This window comes from Suricata suricatta, chromosome 14 (assembly GCF_006229205.1).
Source record: "Suricata suricatta isolate VVHF042 chromosome 14, meerkat_22Aug2017_6uvM2_HiC, whole genome shotgun sequence".
NCBI classification, from domain to species: Eukaryota; Metazoa; Chordata; class Mammalia; order Carnivora; family Herpestidae; genus Suricata; species Suricata suricatta.
The window spans coordinates 17264614-17282174 of record NC_043713.1 but is presented as its reverse complement, the minus strand read 5'-3'; the positions used below and the strand labels follow the sequence as shown (position 1 = coordinate 17282174).

The 17561-nt window shown below is 45.3% G+C and overlaps 1 protein-coding gene across 1 annotated transcript in view; it reads right to left on the bottom strand.

Moving 5' to 3' along the window:
- Nucleotides 1–6: 6 nt before the first annotated feature.
- The window catches only part of FECH (ferrochelatase), a 35336-nt gene continuing 17781 nt past the window's right edge, over nucleotides 7–17561 (bottom strand). The window contains exons 5-11 of the mRNA XM_029922379.1: nucleotides 14863–14997; nucleotides 11585–11691; nucleotides 8234–8332; nucleotides 4646–4753; nucleotides 4062–4226; nucleotides 1124–1183; nucleotides 7–641 (exon numbers count right to left, since the gene is read on the bottom strand). Of these exons, the coding sequence (XP_029778239.1) occupies nucleotides 507–641; nucleotides 1124–1183; nucleotides 4062–4226; nucleotides 4646–4753; nucleotides 8234–8332; nucleotides 11585–11691; nucleotides 14863–14997 (809 nt within the window). The 3' untranslated portion in view covers nucleotides 7–506. The remainder of the gene's footprint in view (nucleotides 642–1123; nucleotides 1184–4061; nucleotides 4227–4645; nucleotides 4754–8233; nucleotides 8333–11584; nucleotides 11692–14862; nucleotides 14998–17561) is intronic.

The window sequence follows — 17561 nt, the reverse complement described above, 5'->3', positions numbered from 1 at the left end:
GGGCTTAGAGAAAGAGTAGGTAACGGTTCCTTTTCAAATTATATTTCCTTTACTCAAGTCTGTTCACTTAAAAAACAAGGACAACTCGAGGCACAAGACCTAAACGGACCTTATTCACACTGACAGCCCGCAGAGAGGACTCTCCATGAATGACCCTTGTATTTAAATCTGTATTTAAAATATGTGTGCATCCATTAAGATAAATTTTTAAAACTTATTTTTTAGATAGCCTGGTGGACATTCCAAACTGGTAACTTTACCCAGATAGAGGGGGAATATAAACGCTTTCTGTATTAGTATATAAAAATAGAAACCCCCCCCAAAAAAATAGAAGACCCCAATAAGGCTTTCAGAGTCTGTGCCTCAAGAAATCACACAATTGGTGCCCAAAGGCTGTACAGATACCAATGTAACTTTCTTCCTTGATCTCTGAATACATCGCCTCCACAATGGAGGTATCTGGGGGGTGAGCATTTGCCTAATCCCACGGGGTCCTCTGGCTGGGGTCACAGCTGCTGGCTGGTGAAGAAGGATTTAGTCTCCCTGCAGACAGGATTTACACAGAGCGGACAACTCAGAGTCAACTGCTTGGAGCACAGCTCGTTCGACTGGATGTGTGAGAGCACCAAGTCGGCCAGGGCCTGGAGGACGGGCGACAAGAAGCAAAGATTCCTCAGAAGCCGCAAGTCTGCCCTCTCCCCACGCGGCTCCCGCCCCCTCCCCTCTGCCCAGATAATCACTATGGCTGGGGGTTTCTTTTCGTCTGAATTATGGCTGCTTTGAACTGAATTCTATAATATCTCCCGTTTCCTAAGGATCCTCAGCTTAGAGAAAAGTTAAAATAGAGATTTTAGAGAAGAAAATCCTCTTACCCCACCTGCTAAACCTGGCCTCTGAAAGGCAGACCTTAAATCAGACACGGTTATAGGTGGGCAGAAAATAAGAAAATTGGGGCTTATCTAAAGGAAAAAAGAGCAAGAGCATAAGGAAGTCGATTTTACTTTTGTAATTAATTGGAACTCAAAATGTTCTAATATGTGAGGAAAACCAATATTCTGTAAGAGTTTCTCAGAGGATTACTCTCTGATATGTTCTACGAAAATGGTTGCAACAGTATAGATACCTTGGAGAACAATGGATTTCCATTAAGAGACTCCGCTCTTCTGATGTTTTCAACCCCGCACTGAATCAAATGAGAAAAAGAGGGAAAAACACATACACATTTTATTTTCCTTTTTTTTTTTTAAAGAAACCGCTACAAAAATGTAAACAGACATAGGACGTACACCACTTAAAGTCTTACTTCCAAAGTGTTCCCATACTGCTCAGAAATGAAAACAGTCACGGGACCAGGCACAGATGTTGATTTTCACCTCTGTTATCATAAAATTCCTCTCAGTTTCTACTCCTTCCCCTACCCCGTTACCTTCCCAGAGAGCTTGGTTTCCAAACCGTTTTTGAGGCTGTATTTGACAGAATTCTCAAGTCATTCAAATCTGCTTACAATTCTTTTTTTTAGCGACCTTTCTAATGCGTACTTTTACAGACTCTACCTAAGCAGAATGTTGCTTTAATTAAATAAATCTTTATGCCTGTTTTGATTCCAATTGCCGAAAGAGGTGAATTAATTTAATGTATATTGAACCTAGATGGGATCCAATGCAGAGTGGGGGTTGTAAATATATTCCTACACAGAAAAATCCAAAGTAAAACCTAAGGGTTGCTTCACTGCCATCCTTGCTTCCCTCCCCCAAAATACCCAGTCGATTACTCCCAAATAATTAAGAAACATCTAATTATTATTCACTCAGATCTTCTCTTCCTAAAACGCAGAAGGCTTTTCTGTTGCTTTGTCTTTTAAGATAAACTGGCAAGACAGAATGGTGAGATTCAGCAAACTCATAGTTCTGAACTTAACAAGAAACTATACTCTAAAACGCCCTGTGGAAGTCAGAAACGGCAGGATAACCTAGGCTGGCAACGGTCTTTAATGCTGTTCACACCAGAGTTACAGGATCCACGTCTGTAGGGCAACCCAGCAAAATACCTACCACCACTTAAATTCCATTTCTAGGAATTTTTCCTAAGAAAATAACTGGAGAAATAAAAAGAAAATGATGTTTATTATGGAGCAGTTGAGGAAAGTACAAAGCTGGAAACAAATATATCCTGATCAAGGATTTGTTAAAAAATAGTTCTACAGATCTAACTACATACTGGTGTAGGTCTATAACATATGTTTAAGAAAGAAAAAGATTACAAAACGGTATGAATAAAATACCATTTTTGTTAAACATGTGGGGGAATATTAAAGTACACATACATTTAGAGGGAAAAAAGGGGACTTAATTTTATCAAAATATTAATTTACTGTCTCTCAGGTAAGATTCTGAGTGAGCTCTACCCTCACTGTGACGCTTCTCTGAACTGTCTGAGCTCTTTTTTTGTTATTGCTTACTTTTGTTATTGATAAGCAATGATTTCATCTTGGGGGAAAAACTTCAAACTACTTTTTAAAGAAAGTTGTTTTTAACACAGCATATTCTCCCATCAAAACAATGAAGTAAACTGTAGCTCGATGGTTTTCTTTATTCCCTCCATAGACTCATCTATTTGTCACTAATTATCTATTTGATCACTAAGGAATAACCTCGGTTTAGTAATATTGATGGGTGTGAATTATCAGGCAATACAAAAACTTATTTTCCAAATACACTGGTATGAACTATATTTGCAAGTAAGTGTCTTTAAGGAGCGAGCTCACGACTAGCCAAGGTCATGGTGGGGTGCAGACGGCGCCATTACAGGAAGTCCACAGACAATGCTGCAACTTCACATCAGCCAATTAATTACAACTTCCCCATCAATTCTGCATCAGAACTGTTGACACCCTCTAACTTCCTCAACACCTGACGGCCGGCGTGCATGAGCAGAAAGCCGTGGGTAGGGTCAGGTGCTGGCCGAGGCTCTTCCCGAGCCACTCCACCCTGCCCAGCGCCTGCCACCCAGCCTCAGTCCCAGAGAGGCTGAAGTAGCCTCCGAGGCCAGGCCTCCATCCATCACGCATGGGGGTGACCGAGGCCGGGGATTCTGGCAGAAGATGGGGCGGGAGAGGGGCTTCTGGGGTCCCAGAGCTTCCACGGTCCCTACAGAAACCATGCTATCCACTGGACTCCAGTTTCAGGCCAGCCCTCCGAAGCCACGAGATGGGTGACCGGTAAGTTCTTCCCCACTGTGCCTGGGGGCTCACATCCATCTTCCCCCACAGACACTAAGGATGGTATGTGTTATTCCAGTGATCAGACTGATCACAACACGGTAGCAAACGGCTAATTGAGTGAGTGCATCAAAGAGGTCAGGGAAATGACAACACACACTGTTCAGTGTTCATTCAATGGTCTTCTCCTAAATGACAAAGACTCGTATAGGCCTCAAAATCCAAGAAGAAACAGCGTAAAATCCCAGGTAAAAGGCACTAAAAGGCCAGGAAGAGGAACAATAACACAATTCTTCTCCTCCAAACTGGTGAGGAATACCATTATTCCGTCTTAAGAAAATGTAGTTTTATTACTTCCAGGAAGCATACAGCATCTCCGACCAGCTAAAATGACGTTGCCCCCGGTGCTGGCTCGGCACCTGGGTTCACAAAGGCACAAAAGTGCTTTCTCTCTCCTGACGTGGAATTAACTTCATGTGTTCGGATGAACTCAGTTGAAGTATTATTTGGAACAATGAGGCCACAGTGTAGGCAAACCTCTCTAATGATCGATATATTATTTCATCCCTTCAAAACCTTGTTTTGATACCAGTATAGTAAACAGGCAGTGCTGTGTTGGTTTCGGGTACACAGTACAGCGATTCAACAACTCTACATGTTCCTCAGTGCTCAACAAGGCAGACCGTACTCTTCAATCCCTTTCACTTACTTGGCTCGTTCCCACCCGCCCCCCCTCCGGTAACCACTGCCCGGTGTTTTTGGATGATACAATTATACCGTTGCAAAGAAAGTTTCCTTTTAAAACAAATCACAGCTTCTGAGTGGGATCAATAATCACAGTTACCTCTTTAGCCAGAACTTGGGAATACTCGATGTCCAGTTCATACAGCGTTTCAATGTGATCGCTGGTAAACGCTATTGGGACCAAGAGAATGTTCTTCCTCCCTCTCTCACAAAGCCCTTTGATGGTCTCGTCTGTTTGAGGGCCCAGCCAGGGCATCGGACCGACCTGTGAGAAAAGAGATTGAACACCTACAGGGAGCCCTTTCTGCCTCGTGTCTGCCCCGCTGTCCCGGACAGACGCCCACACCCCGGTGAGGGTGAGGGCCAGGCTGTACCTCTGTGTTAGTGGACTTTGCTATTTCTTTATTAAGCTTGAATCCTCCTGAAGTTGGCATAAAATAAATAAATAACAATTTCTGTCATTACAACTAAAAAAAAAATCCTACACTAAGTCAATGAAATTCAACTAGTCGCCTGATTTCCCCTCCATTTTACCTGCCTGCAGAGTTCTTTCTGCTCGTGGTGAGCCACCAGCTGATAGAACATTCTGTGTTTGTGGAAGAGCCAAATCGAATCATTTTATAACTGAGTCCTAACGCAGGTGTCCTCAGCAGCGCTGACGGTGAACGTGTGGAGGCCACCTACCTTGGACTGCCACACCAGCCGGTAGGGGTTGGAGTAGCCCAGCTTATCCATGACTCTCTGCACAGTGGCGCCGACCTCCTGAGGATACGGGTCCCCCCTGTTGACCACCTGGAGCAGAGACACAAGGGTGCTCAGTTGGCAACACTGTGAAGGGGTCCGAGAGCCTTGGCCTGGGCGGTGCGACGGCGTAAGCCAGGGCCCTTCCCCTTCCGTCTTCTGCACTAATGGGACATGATCGGAGCTCAGTCGTCTAACTCCCTCGATCTACCTCCTCAGGGGCCGAAGAACACTGCACTCACTCCTCTCTAAGTCCCTAGACTATGCCAAATTCTACGTTCCCTGCTATTTGTAGGAGATTGATGTCTAACGAGGGAGGATGGGTCTTTCCGGTCCCCCATCTGAAACACGGGAAGCAGGAATCGAGAATACTACGTGGACGGTGCAGGGTCCTGTGGAACCCATGGGACCAGCTCCGCACGGGGGCAAATGCTGGCGGAGCAAGACGGAAGATGGAAGCAGCTCGTGGCTTCGGACTCCAGGCTCCTCGAGAATATCACCTGTACCTTCCAATTCCTTTTCTCTCCCGCCTTTCCCCACCACAACGGACTGCAAGGCAGACGCTTTGTGTACAGCAAACGTCTAATAACTGGTCCTGACACAACAGCTTAACACTTCTGAAAATGTTCAACGGGGGCGCCTGGGTGGCTCAGTCGGTTAAGAGGCGGACGTCAGCTCAGGTCATGATCTCGTGGTCTGTGAGTTTGAGCCCCACCTCGGGCTCCGTGCTGACAGCTCAGAGCCTGGAGCCTGCTTCTGATTTTGTGTCTCCTCTCTCCCTCTGCCTCTCCCCTGCTTGCTCTCTGTCTTTCACTCTCTCTCCCAAAAATAATAAATACTAAGAAAAAAATTTTTAAAAAAACTGTTCAACAGGAATTTTATTTTTACTGCTTTAACATTTAGCTGTGTACTGACTCCGCAACCCCCTTATACTGCTTTATCTAATAATACTTATTAAATATTATTTAACTAAATAGTATTTATTCTCACAATACTTCTTACCTTCTAACATAACACACTATTTCTTCCTGTAGTATGTTTATTATCTGTCCCCCACCCCTACCTTTTGGGGACAAAGATTTTTGTCTATTTTGTTCAGTCTCATATCCTACGACAGTGGATAGACAGGGGATAGAACAGTGCTTAGAAGACAGTGGGTGGAAAGTGCTCAATAAATACTGATGAAATGAAATCTTGATAAACTATTTTATGATATTACCAAAAGTTAGTTAACAAGCCATTAGCATGAGAAACCTAAATATAGAATGAATGAGGGAAATATTAAGTCGCCATGAGAACAACATAGAAATAATCACTGTAGGCAAGATCTACTGAAGGATGCTAAAATTAGTGGGCAAAGGTCTACGAAAAAATAAAACATCTGCCTAGTGTCCAAGTATCTCACCTAAGATATTTGAAATTACAAAGAGAAAAACAGTAACTTTACAATGTACGAACCTAGCAAGTACCACCTCAGGCAAATGGCCAAGGATCACATCACCAGTAATAAGATGTGCTATCATCGCGTGCCCAAATGCAATGCACTGAGAAGGACCGATCCGCCTGACGTGTTCTTCCCAGGACCACACAATCTCAATCTAATCATGAGAAAATGCCAGACAAATCCGGGTGCAAAATAACTGACATTCCACTAAGTCGTTCTTCAAAAACATCAAGGCCATGGAAGACAAGGGAACTGGGAGGACTATCGGGGACTGGGGGCTCCCGCAGAGATGTGACAATGCGACACGATGTGGGATGCTGGCCTGGATCCCAGAGCCAAAGAGGACAATTGTGGCGAGGTGGTGACATCTGTGAAGGCCTGGCCCTTGGCTCACTGCAGCGCCCTGCCATTGGGGCCCCAGTCCGGGTCACTGAACTGTGGCTGTGCAGATGCCCACATGAGGACGCGGGAAGGGAAGGGTGCGCATGTATACACACACGAACCCTCTGTACTACTTCGGCGACTCTTCTGCAAGTCCAAAATTACTTCCAGATAAGAAGTCTTGGAAAAGTCACTGAGGAGGAAAGGTCAGCGGCGGCGAGTGCAGGGGAAGAGAGAAGCCCGCTAGGACAGTCTGCTTCCTGGGCAGCCTGTCTTCCCACCCTCCCTCATCCACACGACTTCATGGCACTGCCCAGCCCCACACGGGAGCCCGCACGGCAGAGGAACCTGGGGGCAGCGTGTCCGGTCCCGGAGGGAAGGAAGGGAGGTGGCTCGGGGGGAAGGGAAGGCAGCACCTGGAAGCCTTCGTGGGTGAAAACGTGCTTCCTCCCTGGCCCAGCTCAAGAGCTGGCACTTCTGACACGGCCTCATCACGCCTAGGACAGTTGTGAAAAGGATGCAGGCCGAGCAGCAGGCTGGGCAGGTGAAGAGATTTGCATGATACCAGTAGAGAGGGAATGAACTTGCTAAAATGAAATAGGCAGGCTTCCAGAAGAGAGAAATGTACTCCTGAGCCTCGGCGAGCTGAACCAGTGCCTGGAGGGCCGGTCGGGGCTCGACCCCAGTGACTACCAGCGGGCAGTGAAGACCAAATGGAGGCGTGGCTCCAGACAAGGGTTAACTCTGGAGTTAAACCCTTAATCACACATAAGCAGATGTAAGTCTTCACCTCTCTGGCTTTGGAAGCAATGTGCTTGGGGGACAGTGATAGTTCTGGGCAGATGAAACTGGCCGCTTATCCATGCACATCTCTGTACCCTGCACTGTGCTGGCTCCAACGTTCTCGTGTGCAAATGTGCTACAGCTAATGCACAGAGGCGGTATTTTCAAGAACACCCAGCGTGGGGTGATAAACTGAGGAATAAACAGGGGCGCCTGGGTGGCTCAGTTGGTTGAGCGTCCGACTTTGGCGCAGGTCATGATCTCATGGTTCATGGGTTCAAGTCCCATGTCAGACTCTGTACAGACAGCTAGCTCAGAGCCTGGAGCCTGCTTCAGATTCTGCATCTCTTTCTCTCTCTGCTCCTCCCCTGTTCACACTCTGTCTCTCTCTGTCTCTCAAAAATAAGTAAATGTAAAAAAAATTTAAAAAACATAAACTGAGGAATAAACAGATGACAACTGGATACAGTCCGTACTCACTTGCTAAAACGTGGGCTCCATCACTCCCTGGATCAAACAGCCCCTATCCAGTCCTGACAAAAGAACGGGACTGAGAGGGCTCGGGTGGACGGAGGCCCTTCAGTGCAAGACACGGACTGAAACCTCAGGTGAGCTCCTTAACAGGGCGGGCCGAGCAGCCTTCCTTTACCCGGTCCCCCTGCTCACGTATAAGAAAACTCCCACATAACTCACCTCCAAGTTAGCATTTAAAGAGGTTTTGTAAGACAATATTTATTCACAGTATTTTAGTTTGAATGAACTGGGTTTCCAGGAATGAGTCTAGTTACGTCAGCACCTAGGTTACGTCTGAGGTTTTAGAACTCGGCCTTGCCCTGGGCTCAGGATGTTCTGGAAGGTGGGTCCCGTTTACACAGTCAGAAACCCTCCACCACTAGGTCATCCAGCAAAACGTTCTTACTTACAGACATGGGCAGTGAGTGAGCAGAAAAAAGAATGACCACCTCGCTCCTCTTCTCAACCGGAAAGTGGTCCAGCTCCTTCACAATGTGGTCTGCAAAGCACTATGGGAACAGCAAGAGAGGAGGGTCAAGAGGAGGTGGGAAGAAAGAAATGGAAGGAAAAGAAAACATTTTTAAAATGAGAGGTACGACAAGAAATTTCATGGCAATCCTCAAAATCTGGAACTCTCTTTTTAAAAAACTGCAAACAGTACAGACTCCTCTTGGCGTGGTTCATCATCAAAATGGCTCCTAACGGTTTCAGGGGCCTAGGGAATTTGATGGGAAACTTCTAACGCTCGCTAATGGCTCACTGAAAATGAACGCTCTGGATCTGCTTCCCCTCGGGAGGAACAGGGCACACTTCCAGATGGAAAGGAAACACAGATGGGAAGAAGTTGTTTTAAGATCTCTCATTTGATCGGTTAGCAGGAAAACAGCTTACAGGGTCTTTCTAAATCCTCCTTAGTTTGGCTTTCAGGCCCTATCACATTAAAATACATTAGACAGAAATAGAAGAGGAATAAGAAAATACTATTCTATTTTTACGACCTTTTCCTTCTGAGCCCGGCATCCTCACTAAGTCAATCTTCATAACAACCTTCATAACAACAGATGAGAGGTTGTACAACTCTCATTAAATTCACAGAGGGGGGAAGAGGCGGCCGACGTGGGGGCCCATTCAGTCCCATCTGCGGGACCTGGGCTCCAAGGCAGGCCCGCCTCCGCCTCCAAATCTCTGTCCACCAGACCAGTTAATTCCCTCCGTCTAGTTGGCTCTTTCCGATTTACATCAATAGGTGCTGAAATACCCGATCTGAAGAGGCTTTCTTTCATCTCACGCTTTAATCATTCCTTGTCATTTAACTCATAAAGCAAATGCCACAAAGGACATTAATGGGTCAATTGACAAAACTGGAATGTGCGTGTAGATTAGATAAATTTAAGTATCAATGTTAAATTTACAGAAGCTGAGTATTGTCACAGTTACGGAAGAGAATATCCCTGCTATTTCAGTGGAAAGGGTGATTTTATAGATATGTTATTCTCAAAAGGTTCAGGAAAAAAAACACGTACATATACACACATGCTCACACACACAGCATGTAAATGCTAGCAGGTGGAATAAGTGTTAATAACATGGGTATCTGGGCAAAGAGTAGAGTTCTGTAGTATTCTTAGTCTTGTAGCTTTCCTGCATGTTTAAACTGATTTCCAAATAGAAGGGTTTTTAAAAATTTATAAAGGATGATTTACCAAAACATTTATATGTGTCAGAATTTTGACATATCAATGGTTAGTAATAGAAGAAGAGCAAATAAATTCCCTAATTAATACTGAGATACTATTAATCTTCCCAAAAGCTCCAAATTTGGTAAATAAATGCACCAAGGTACAAGAAGGTGCCTAGAGCGTTTCCTTTTCAAAATGTCTAATTTAGCTACAGAGTAAATGTGGTAAGATTAGACACACACAAAACCAGTATTTTCCAGTGGTCTTTGCAGGGCTTGGAAACTAAGGACGTTCAGAAAGGGTCGTGTTTGCACGGACAGCAGCCTAGGTGAGGAGGCCCATGGCCAAGTTTACGAAGGAGCCTAGAATATTCATTCACTCCAATTACCTCACAGCTATGTAAACAGCAATAGTAGAGATAACAGTAGTAAAATGACTACTTCAAGTAAATACTACCTGTAACAGGTAGAAATGTAGAGTCAGTATTTTTAGTGCATTTTGGTATTTGGGTATTTAGTGTTTTAGTATTTTGTATTTTTAGTGTTCATTTTTAACTACATTTTTAGTTTCCAATTAGTTGAGGCTTTAAAAGTCTCTGCTAGATAGCAAATCTCCTTGTGCCGTTTATATAATATTAAGAATCAAGCCTTTCTGTAGACTTCCAGTTCCAAAAAACTTCAGTGTTTTCCTTCTCTCATCTCACAGAACTACAAGTAGAACACGATTTGTTCCGGCTCACGGCAGACGCTAACCCCGTCGAAACTAAGGAGCCAGGGGCCAGCCGAAGTGCTACTTAAAGCACGCCAGTCCATCTGCGGTGTTTTCTACGGGCGATCTCTCTGCAGAATGAAAGAGGCAGGCGGCTCTTCAATCACACCAGCTAGGAGGACAGATAAATACCTCTAACGTTCCCTTTCATTTTGTGAAGGGAGACTTCCTCAGTTAAGAGACCTTTCCATCTTTCTGCTTCCCCCCTTTTCAAAGGGCTGAATTTTAATACAAATCTAATTACTCACTCGATCAGGGCAGGCAGATGCTGTGCAGACCCCTCCGTTCTCTGCTAACACATGTCGGTGCTGACCTGAAACCCCTGGCTCCCACCTACTGGCTTCCGGGAGCAAAGCAGTCAGGGTGCACCGGCCTTCTGGCACGAACGGAACCCCGCAGGACAGCCAAGGGCACTGAACCCACAACTACACTCATCTCTAAAGGAAGGCACCTTCGTTTCGTTTTCACTTAAACCGGTTTTTCAACCTAAATGTGAACCTCTGACATCACCTCGGTGCCCAAGGAACCCAGCCTGCTTCAGGGGAGGGCAGGCCTGCTTTTAAGCGATGTCTAGCGCCATCTAGTGGTATACATTGTAAGTGACTCCAGGCCTTTAAAATCGATGTTAAACTGGGATCTTAGCAGAGAATGTCCAGAGTGAAACACAGCCTGGATGAAACCCGAGCTTTTGTATTTGTACATTTTAGAGTAATTACCAATACTATGCTCATGTACAAATGGCAAAAAAGGATATAATCACACCAATTCAAAGCTATAGGTTTCTGAATTATGTTTTTAACCAATTCTCCAAAAATCAAGTGCCCATTAATGGAAATATCAGAAATATGATTGCGTGGGGAAAATGTGAAATTTCTTCGAATACACAACTTTCTCAATTGAAGTGTTAAATCTACTTTCATGTCAGAATGTGTAGATTTAGCACTTTAAAAATTTTCAAACGTTTTGTCATTGTAAAGGATTTAGAAAATACTAGATCTGTCGGTGATCCAATTATGTAAATTAACTGGAACACTCTGTATGATCTTTAATGTCCCCGTTACTGGGAAGCACAGAACTCAGGACATAATTCTGCTACCGTTTGTAACAGTGTTAATCTGAAGAAAGGAAAGACTGTAACCCTTCACCTTTATATTTATTTTCTATTGTCATAATAAATCAAGACTCTAATACTTTCTTTTAAGCCCAGCACACCCTTTAAGCAAGAGAACGGGAAGGCTCAGAAGGACACCTCGGATGAGGCCGGGACCAGAACCTGACCCGCAGGGGAGGCCGGGCTGGCGGAAGCTGGCTTACCTGGACGAGGAGGGGGTGTGTGGGCCACCTGTCGATGGTGCTCCACTTCATCGCTGGCCTCCTTCCCATCTCACTGTAGTATCTGTAAATGGCATTTAAGCTGCTGCCTGAAATATACAGGGGCCACTTAGTAGACGCATGTTGATTATAGCGAAAATAAGGAACAGACGAGCGAAGACCGCAAGTCCAAGGTAGCTAACTGCTTCTACACTGACTCAGTCACAATGATTTCGGTCCTCTAAAATGCATATAGATTTAACTACCCTGCACATGAAGATCACTAAAAAGCAATCAATTTCAATGGCCTTTCAAAGATGAGTGAGGCCATTTCTAGTGAGAAACACAACGGCAGAGGTTTTATGAAAGATGAGCAGTCTCTCTTTGCAGGGACCAATTCTAACAACTGAAAGCATGTTAGTCTCCTCCCACCCGCCCCCCCTTATGAAGGTAATCAACCCCAGCAGAAAACGTAGGTGGGGAAGAAAGGAAAAAAGAAACTGGCCATGACCCAGAATGCTATTTACACTCATCCTTTTACTCCAGCTAAGTTCTATCTAGTTATTTTCCTTTATAGTGGTTTTGTTTCGCGAAGTTGTAATTTTAGTATGTATGCAATTTTGTATCCTGAGTACTTGGGACATTTTTACTTAATATGATGGGAGGCATATTCTCTATGTTACAATAAAAGCTTTATAACCATCTTTTTAAGTGACTTGGGTTCTTTTGTTTTGTTTTTGTTTTTTAAGTAGGCTTCATGTCCAGTGTGGAGCCTAATAAAGGCTTGAACTCATGACCATAAGATTAAGACTTGGGCTGAGATCAAGAGTTGGAGAGCCATCCAGGGGCCCCTAAATGACTTGTTGGTAAGAAGAAGACTAGCTTTTTCAGAGGGTTTGTTAAGGTTTATATGAGCATTGTCTATTTTTACCTGCTTCCACAAGATAATCATCATTTCCCAGGGTAACTTAAATGGAGACCAAATCCTTACAAGTAATCTAACAAAACTTGTCTTTTTAAAAAATCTTTGTTACTTTTTACTTATATTTGAAGAGAGAGACAGAGACAGAGAGAGAGGGAGACACAGAATCTGAAGCCAGATCCAGGCTCTGGGCTGTCAGCACAGAGCCTGACACGGGGCTCAAATTCATGAACCGTAAGATCACGACCTGAGCCGAAGTCAGACATTTAACTCACTGAGCCACCCAGGTGCCCCAAAACCTGTGTTTTTAACCAAGAAGTCAAAACCACAAAAACTCAAAGACTGAAGGAAGGCAATGGTGCCAACACAATGCAACGTTTTTTTTGCCTAGCGGAGCTGGCACCAGGGGCTGAGGCTAATCCTCTGCGGTTCATCCAAACACAGAGCCTCTTCCTAAATCATAACATAGTGCAGACGTGCCAAAACATTTCCTTGCACCCCAACACCATCCTCTGGTTTCTGTTAACTGTGAGGACTGTTAATCTGATATGTCTCCACATTAAAATACTAGCTGGTAGGGTGCCCAGGTGGCTCAATTGGGTTAAGTGTCTGACTCTTGATTTTGGCTCAGGTCACGGGATCAAGTCTCACTTCAGGTTCCATACTGAGCATGGAGTCTGCTTAAGATTCTCTCTCTCTTTCTCCCCCTGCCCCTCCCCTGCTCACACTCTTCCTCTTTCTCTCTCAAAATAAATGAAAACATAAAAAATAAAATACAATACTGGCCAGGATCCAGCCATACTTAAATGTACACTTAGCCTAACACTTAATTTTCAAACAGATAAACGAGTTCCGTTCTGGAATACAAGCAGTCAGGTAAATCCTAATGGAGTCCACTGCAGGTTCAAAAACAATCTCTCCAGGAGTCATGGAGAAGTCACCATCACACCCATACTGCAGGCCATTTTCAGGTGACTATCATTTTCGGGACTTCTGAGGCCACAAAAGGACTTCTGGAAGCCATATTCGTTCTTCTGGGTCACTCAGAGACATTTGATAAACTAGCAGAAGTAGTAACTGAGGGGAAACTATAAGCAAAACAATTGCATGTGACTGATCCACAGCCTAGGCGGACTGCCCCGACCACGGGTGTGTCTACGCAACACAACAGGTAAGAGCATTCAGGGGCTCAGAGAACGAACGTCTTTCCCAAAGCTTTGGTGTCTCGGAAGTGGAGACAGGCTTGCGCTCTTACAAGAGAGGTGCCCTTGAAACGCACTGACGCATCAGCTGCAAAATGAAACGCAGAGTCAATCCTCTGTCGCACAAATAAACGTCTTCTTCACTTGTCGGATTCTGAGAGCAGACATCTACATTTGAGGTACATTTTTTATTTATTTAAAAAAATTTTTTTAATGTTTTATTTATTTTTGGAAGAGAGAGAGAGAGAGAGAGACAGCGTGAGCAGGGGAGGGGCAGAGAGAGAGGGAGACAGAATATTTCCAAAAGAAGTCCCAGCGCAAATCTCGAGGGCGTCTGAGACCTCAGGCATTTTCATAAAGGCTCTGAACAAACACTTAAGGCACACAACAGGCTTTGAATGTTCCCACCAACGGCCTTTTGTTTTTCTTTACAGTTACAGAAATAATACGCACTAACATCCAAAAGCAATTTGGGTGTAAAAATATGCTGACCCCAAAGCTAGAAACAGAATGCGAACAAATGTTATTTGTGGGCCACGGTAAGAAGCTCTACCTATTACTGGTGATACAAAGAGAAAACATGATTACTGTCTCCAGCTTCAGTTAAACACAGAGTAAACAGCACACAGTAATATTTTCCAAAATCTAGAACACGGAGAGAAGTTTACAAAGGGAACCTCGTGCTGGGCTTTGCTTTAACCGGCAAATCAACCCATAAACGAAGCATAACGAAAACACATACCAATCTCTCCAGTGCTCCCTGGGCACCTCCGCTTTCAAAATGGAAACAGCTACCACCTTTGCTACGTTAATAAGAATGTTAGCGTTGCCGTAAAAATAAGGTTTATTGCGCAAACACAGTAAGCGGCTTCAGGCTCACGTGGCTACATTACACACGTGCATTAAAGCATGAGCGCTAGCAGCAACCGCTTTCCACCCGCCGTTTGTACTTCGCAGCCGACTGGCCCATAACTCAAGGGACAGATGAACCATGAGATTTCAAATGGACTGACTTGAACTCTTGTGTTTAAAGCAGACAGGCTGGATTTGCCATTCAGATGGAAAAGGATTTACTCTTTCCTTCTGCACCCAGGTGCCCCGCTCACCCCTGCCGGGGCCGTCCGTACCCAGGGTCCCACGCCAAGGGGGGGCCTCACCTGTGGTGGAGCAGCTGTACTGTGGGTACTGCGTGAAGGCAATAGCCCTTTCGATCCCGTCTCTCTCCATCTCTTCAATTGCTTCTTCTGTTAAAGGATGGACGTACCGGAATCCAATATAGTATTTGTGAGGGGCTGTTAGAAAGCATGCGTGGAGAGGAGAGAGTATTAATCTTTATATGGATTCCTTGGAGTCGCCAAACATAATGCAAAGCTGGGAACAAAGGACAGTTAACCTAATTTCCTATGAGGCTGATAATGTGGGTGAGGTTAGCATATTCCTTGGGTCTCACCAAGTCTTCAGCGAGTGCACGGACTTTTCATCGCTATTTTCTGGGATCGACTCTCGCACCCCCCATCCCGCCAGGCACACACACCTTTACTTAGCACAGCGGTTTTTAAAACTCAGACTTGTGCTTCTTATTCTCTGCTCTTAGCTGAGATAAGAGAGACTCAAAGGAAGGAAGGACTCACACTTACTCCTGAGGTTCAGCCTCCTCTTACGTACCAGACACCGTGGTGGAGGCTTGGCTTGTAGTCTTTTCTTTCACTTAAGCCCCATTTTTCAGATAAGGAAAATGAGAACTCTCAAAGGTTAATGAACCTGCCCAAAGTCACACCTCACAGATTGTCAAGCTGAAAGTAGTCTCCCCACTCAGGTGCCCACGCCCTTCCTGCCCCCCTCACCCCCGCCTGCTTCTACCACCCGGGCTCCCTCCTCCTGTTCCCTCAGACTCCAGGCACGCTGAGCTCTGGGATGCCCAACAGAAGTTCACGGATAACAAATGGCTGAAATTATTCTCATCTAATAGATTAAGGAAACCCAACAACAAAGCTTAAATTGGAGGCACGGAGGGGGCGCCTGGGTGGCTCAGTTGGCTAAGCATCTGATTCTTGATTTCAGCTCAGGTCATGATCTTATGGTTGGGTTGGTGAGATGTAGCCCCATCTTGGGCTCCGGGCTGACAGCAGAGACTGCTTGGGATTCTCTCTCTCTCTCTCTCTCTCTCTCTCTCTGTCCCTCCCACACCTGCACTGGCTCTCACTCTCTTTCTCTCAAAATAAATAAACATTTTTTTAACTGCGGGGGGGTGGGCAATTGCGTGGCTCAGTCAGTTAAGTGTTGGACTCTTGGTTTCAGCTCAGGTCATGATCTCGGGCTCATGAGTCTGAGCCCTACATCAGGCTCCACAATGACTGCTTGGAGTCTACTTGTGTTTTTCCCTCTCTCCATTTCTCTGCCCCTCCCCTGCTCATAGGCTCTCTCTCTCTAAGTAAATAAATAAACTTTGAAACACATCCACACACACACACAATTGGAGGTGCTGATTCGGATTTGAAGTAACTGTTCCTGGCACTTAAACAGCTCAACCCAGTGCACACCTTTGTGCTCCTTCGCCATGTGTTCCTTACAACACCTTCTCCTGTCCCTCCTTTGTCTTTCTCCATCTTTTTGTCCCGTATCTTAAAAGTATCCACCGCATGGGGTGCCTGAGTGGCTCAGGTCATGATCTCACGGTTCATGGGTTCAAGCCCCATGTCAGGTTCTGTGCTGACAGCTCAGAGCCTGGAGCCTGCTTCCAATTCTGTGTGTCCCTCTCTCTCTGCCCCTCCCCCATTTGTGTGCTTGCTTTCTCTCTCTCTCTCTCAAAAATAAACATTTTTAAAAGTTAAAAAAAAAAGTATCCACCACCACGCAATTTCTTAGGCATTTATAAAATCATAAACTGAAAGTTCCCTCTGTCATTTCATAGGGTAACACCTAACACATGCTCAGGGATGATACTGAGAATACACTCCATAAACATTAAGTAATAATAGAACCAAAGCGATGCTACTCTCCAGGCGTTAGCAGGGGCTGCCACTAAGTATGGGACACGAAAGTGCCACAAGAAGGGAAAGAGAAGCCTTCAGGGTGAAGTGAAGGAAGGGAGAACAGTTCTTTGTTCCCCTGTCTGTATAAAACATCCCACAGTGACTAGACCCGGGGAACCGGCAATCAGTGGCCAAGTTCCCAGGGACAGGAGCGGACTATGGAAAGGAGAAGCACGTGGGTGCGCGGGAAGGATGGCCGGCCCGCTGTTCCCTGGCTGGGCACCGCAAAAAGAGGAAGGAAGGGGTATAGGCGGAGTCATGTTCAGCTGTCTGTCCTTTCTAGGCCACCTGTTCTTTGTTCTTGCCTAAAATGGTGAACTGCAGTTAAACCACACCGAGGGGCAGGACTCTGTAAGCCAACTCCAAATGAGAGTATTGTGGTTCATCCTAAAACCGCCAACTTTCACACTATCAAGTCCATTTCAAAGGAGCTCTGGGCATCTAAGCTGAGGTTGAAGTGGAATTTACCTTCTGATCTACTTTGAGAGAAAACTGTTACTAGATTTCTGCGGTAAGATCCTCCAACGCTCCCAACCAGCTTCTGGCATTTTCTTTTCCCCTTCGAAAAGCTGCAGCCGAAATGCCTGGGACCTGAGATTTCCTTGAATACTGCAGCCACCAAGGGTAGCTGCCCTTGGAGATAAAGGCAGGGTGGTGGCCTCACTTTAAAGTGAGGGTGAGTAAAATATTCTGGAAGGAACAGATAAGCCTGGCTAACGGTTCCATTCAAGATGGCCTGCAGATTGTAGGCAAGTGGCACGGTGCTCCCTCTCTGACAGGGCCTGTCCGAAGGAAAGAAGAAAGGTTTCCCAAGGACCCCTCGC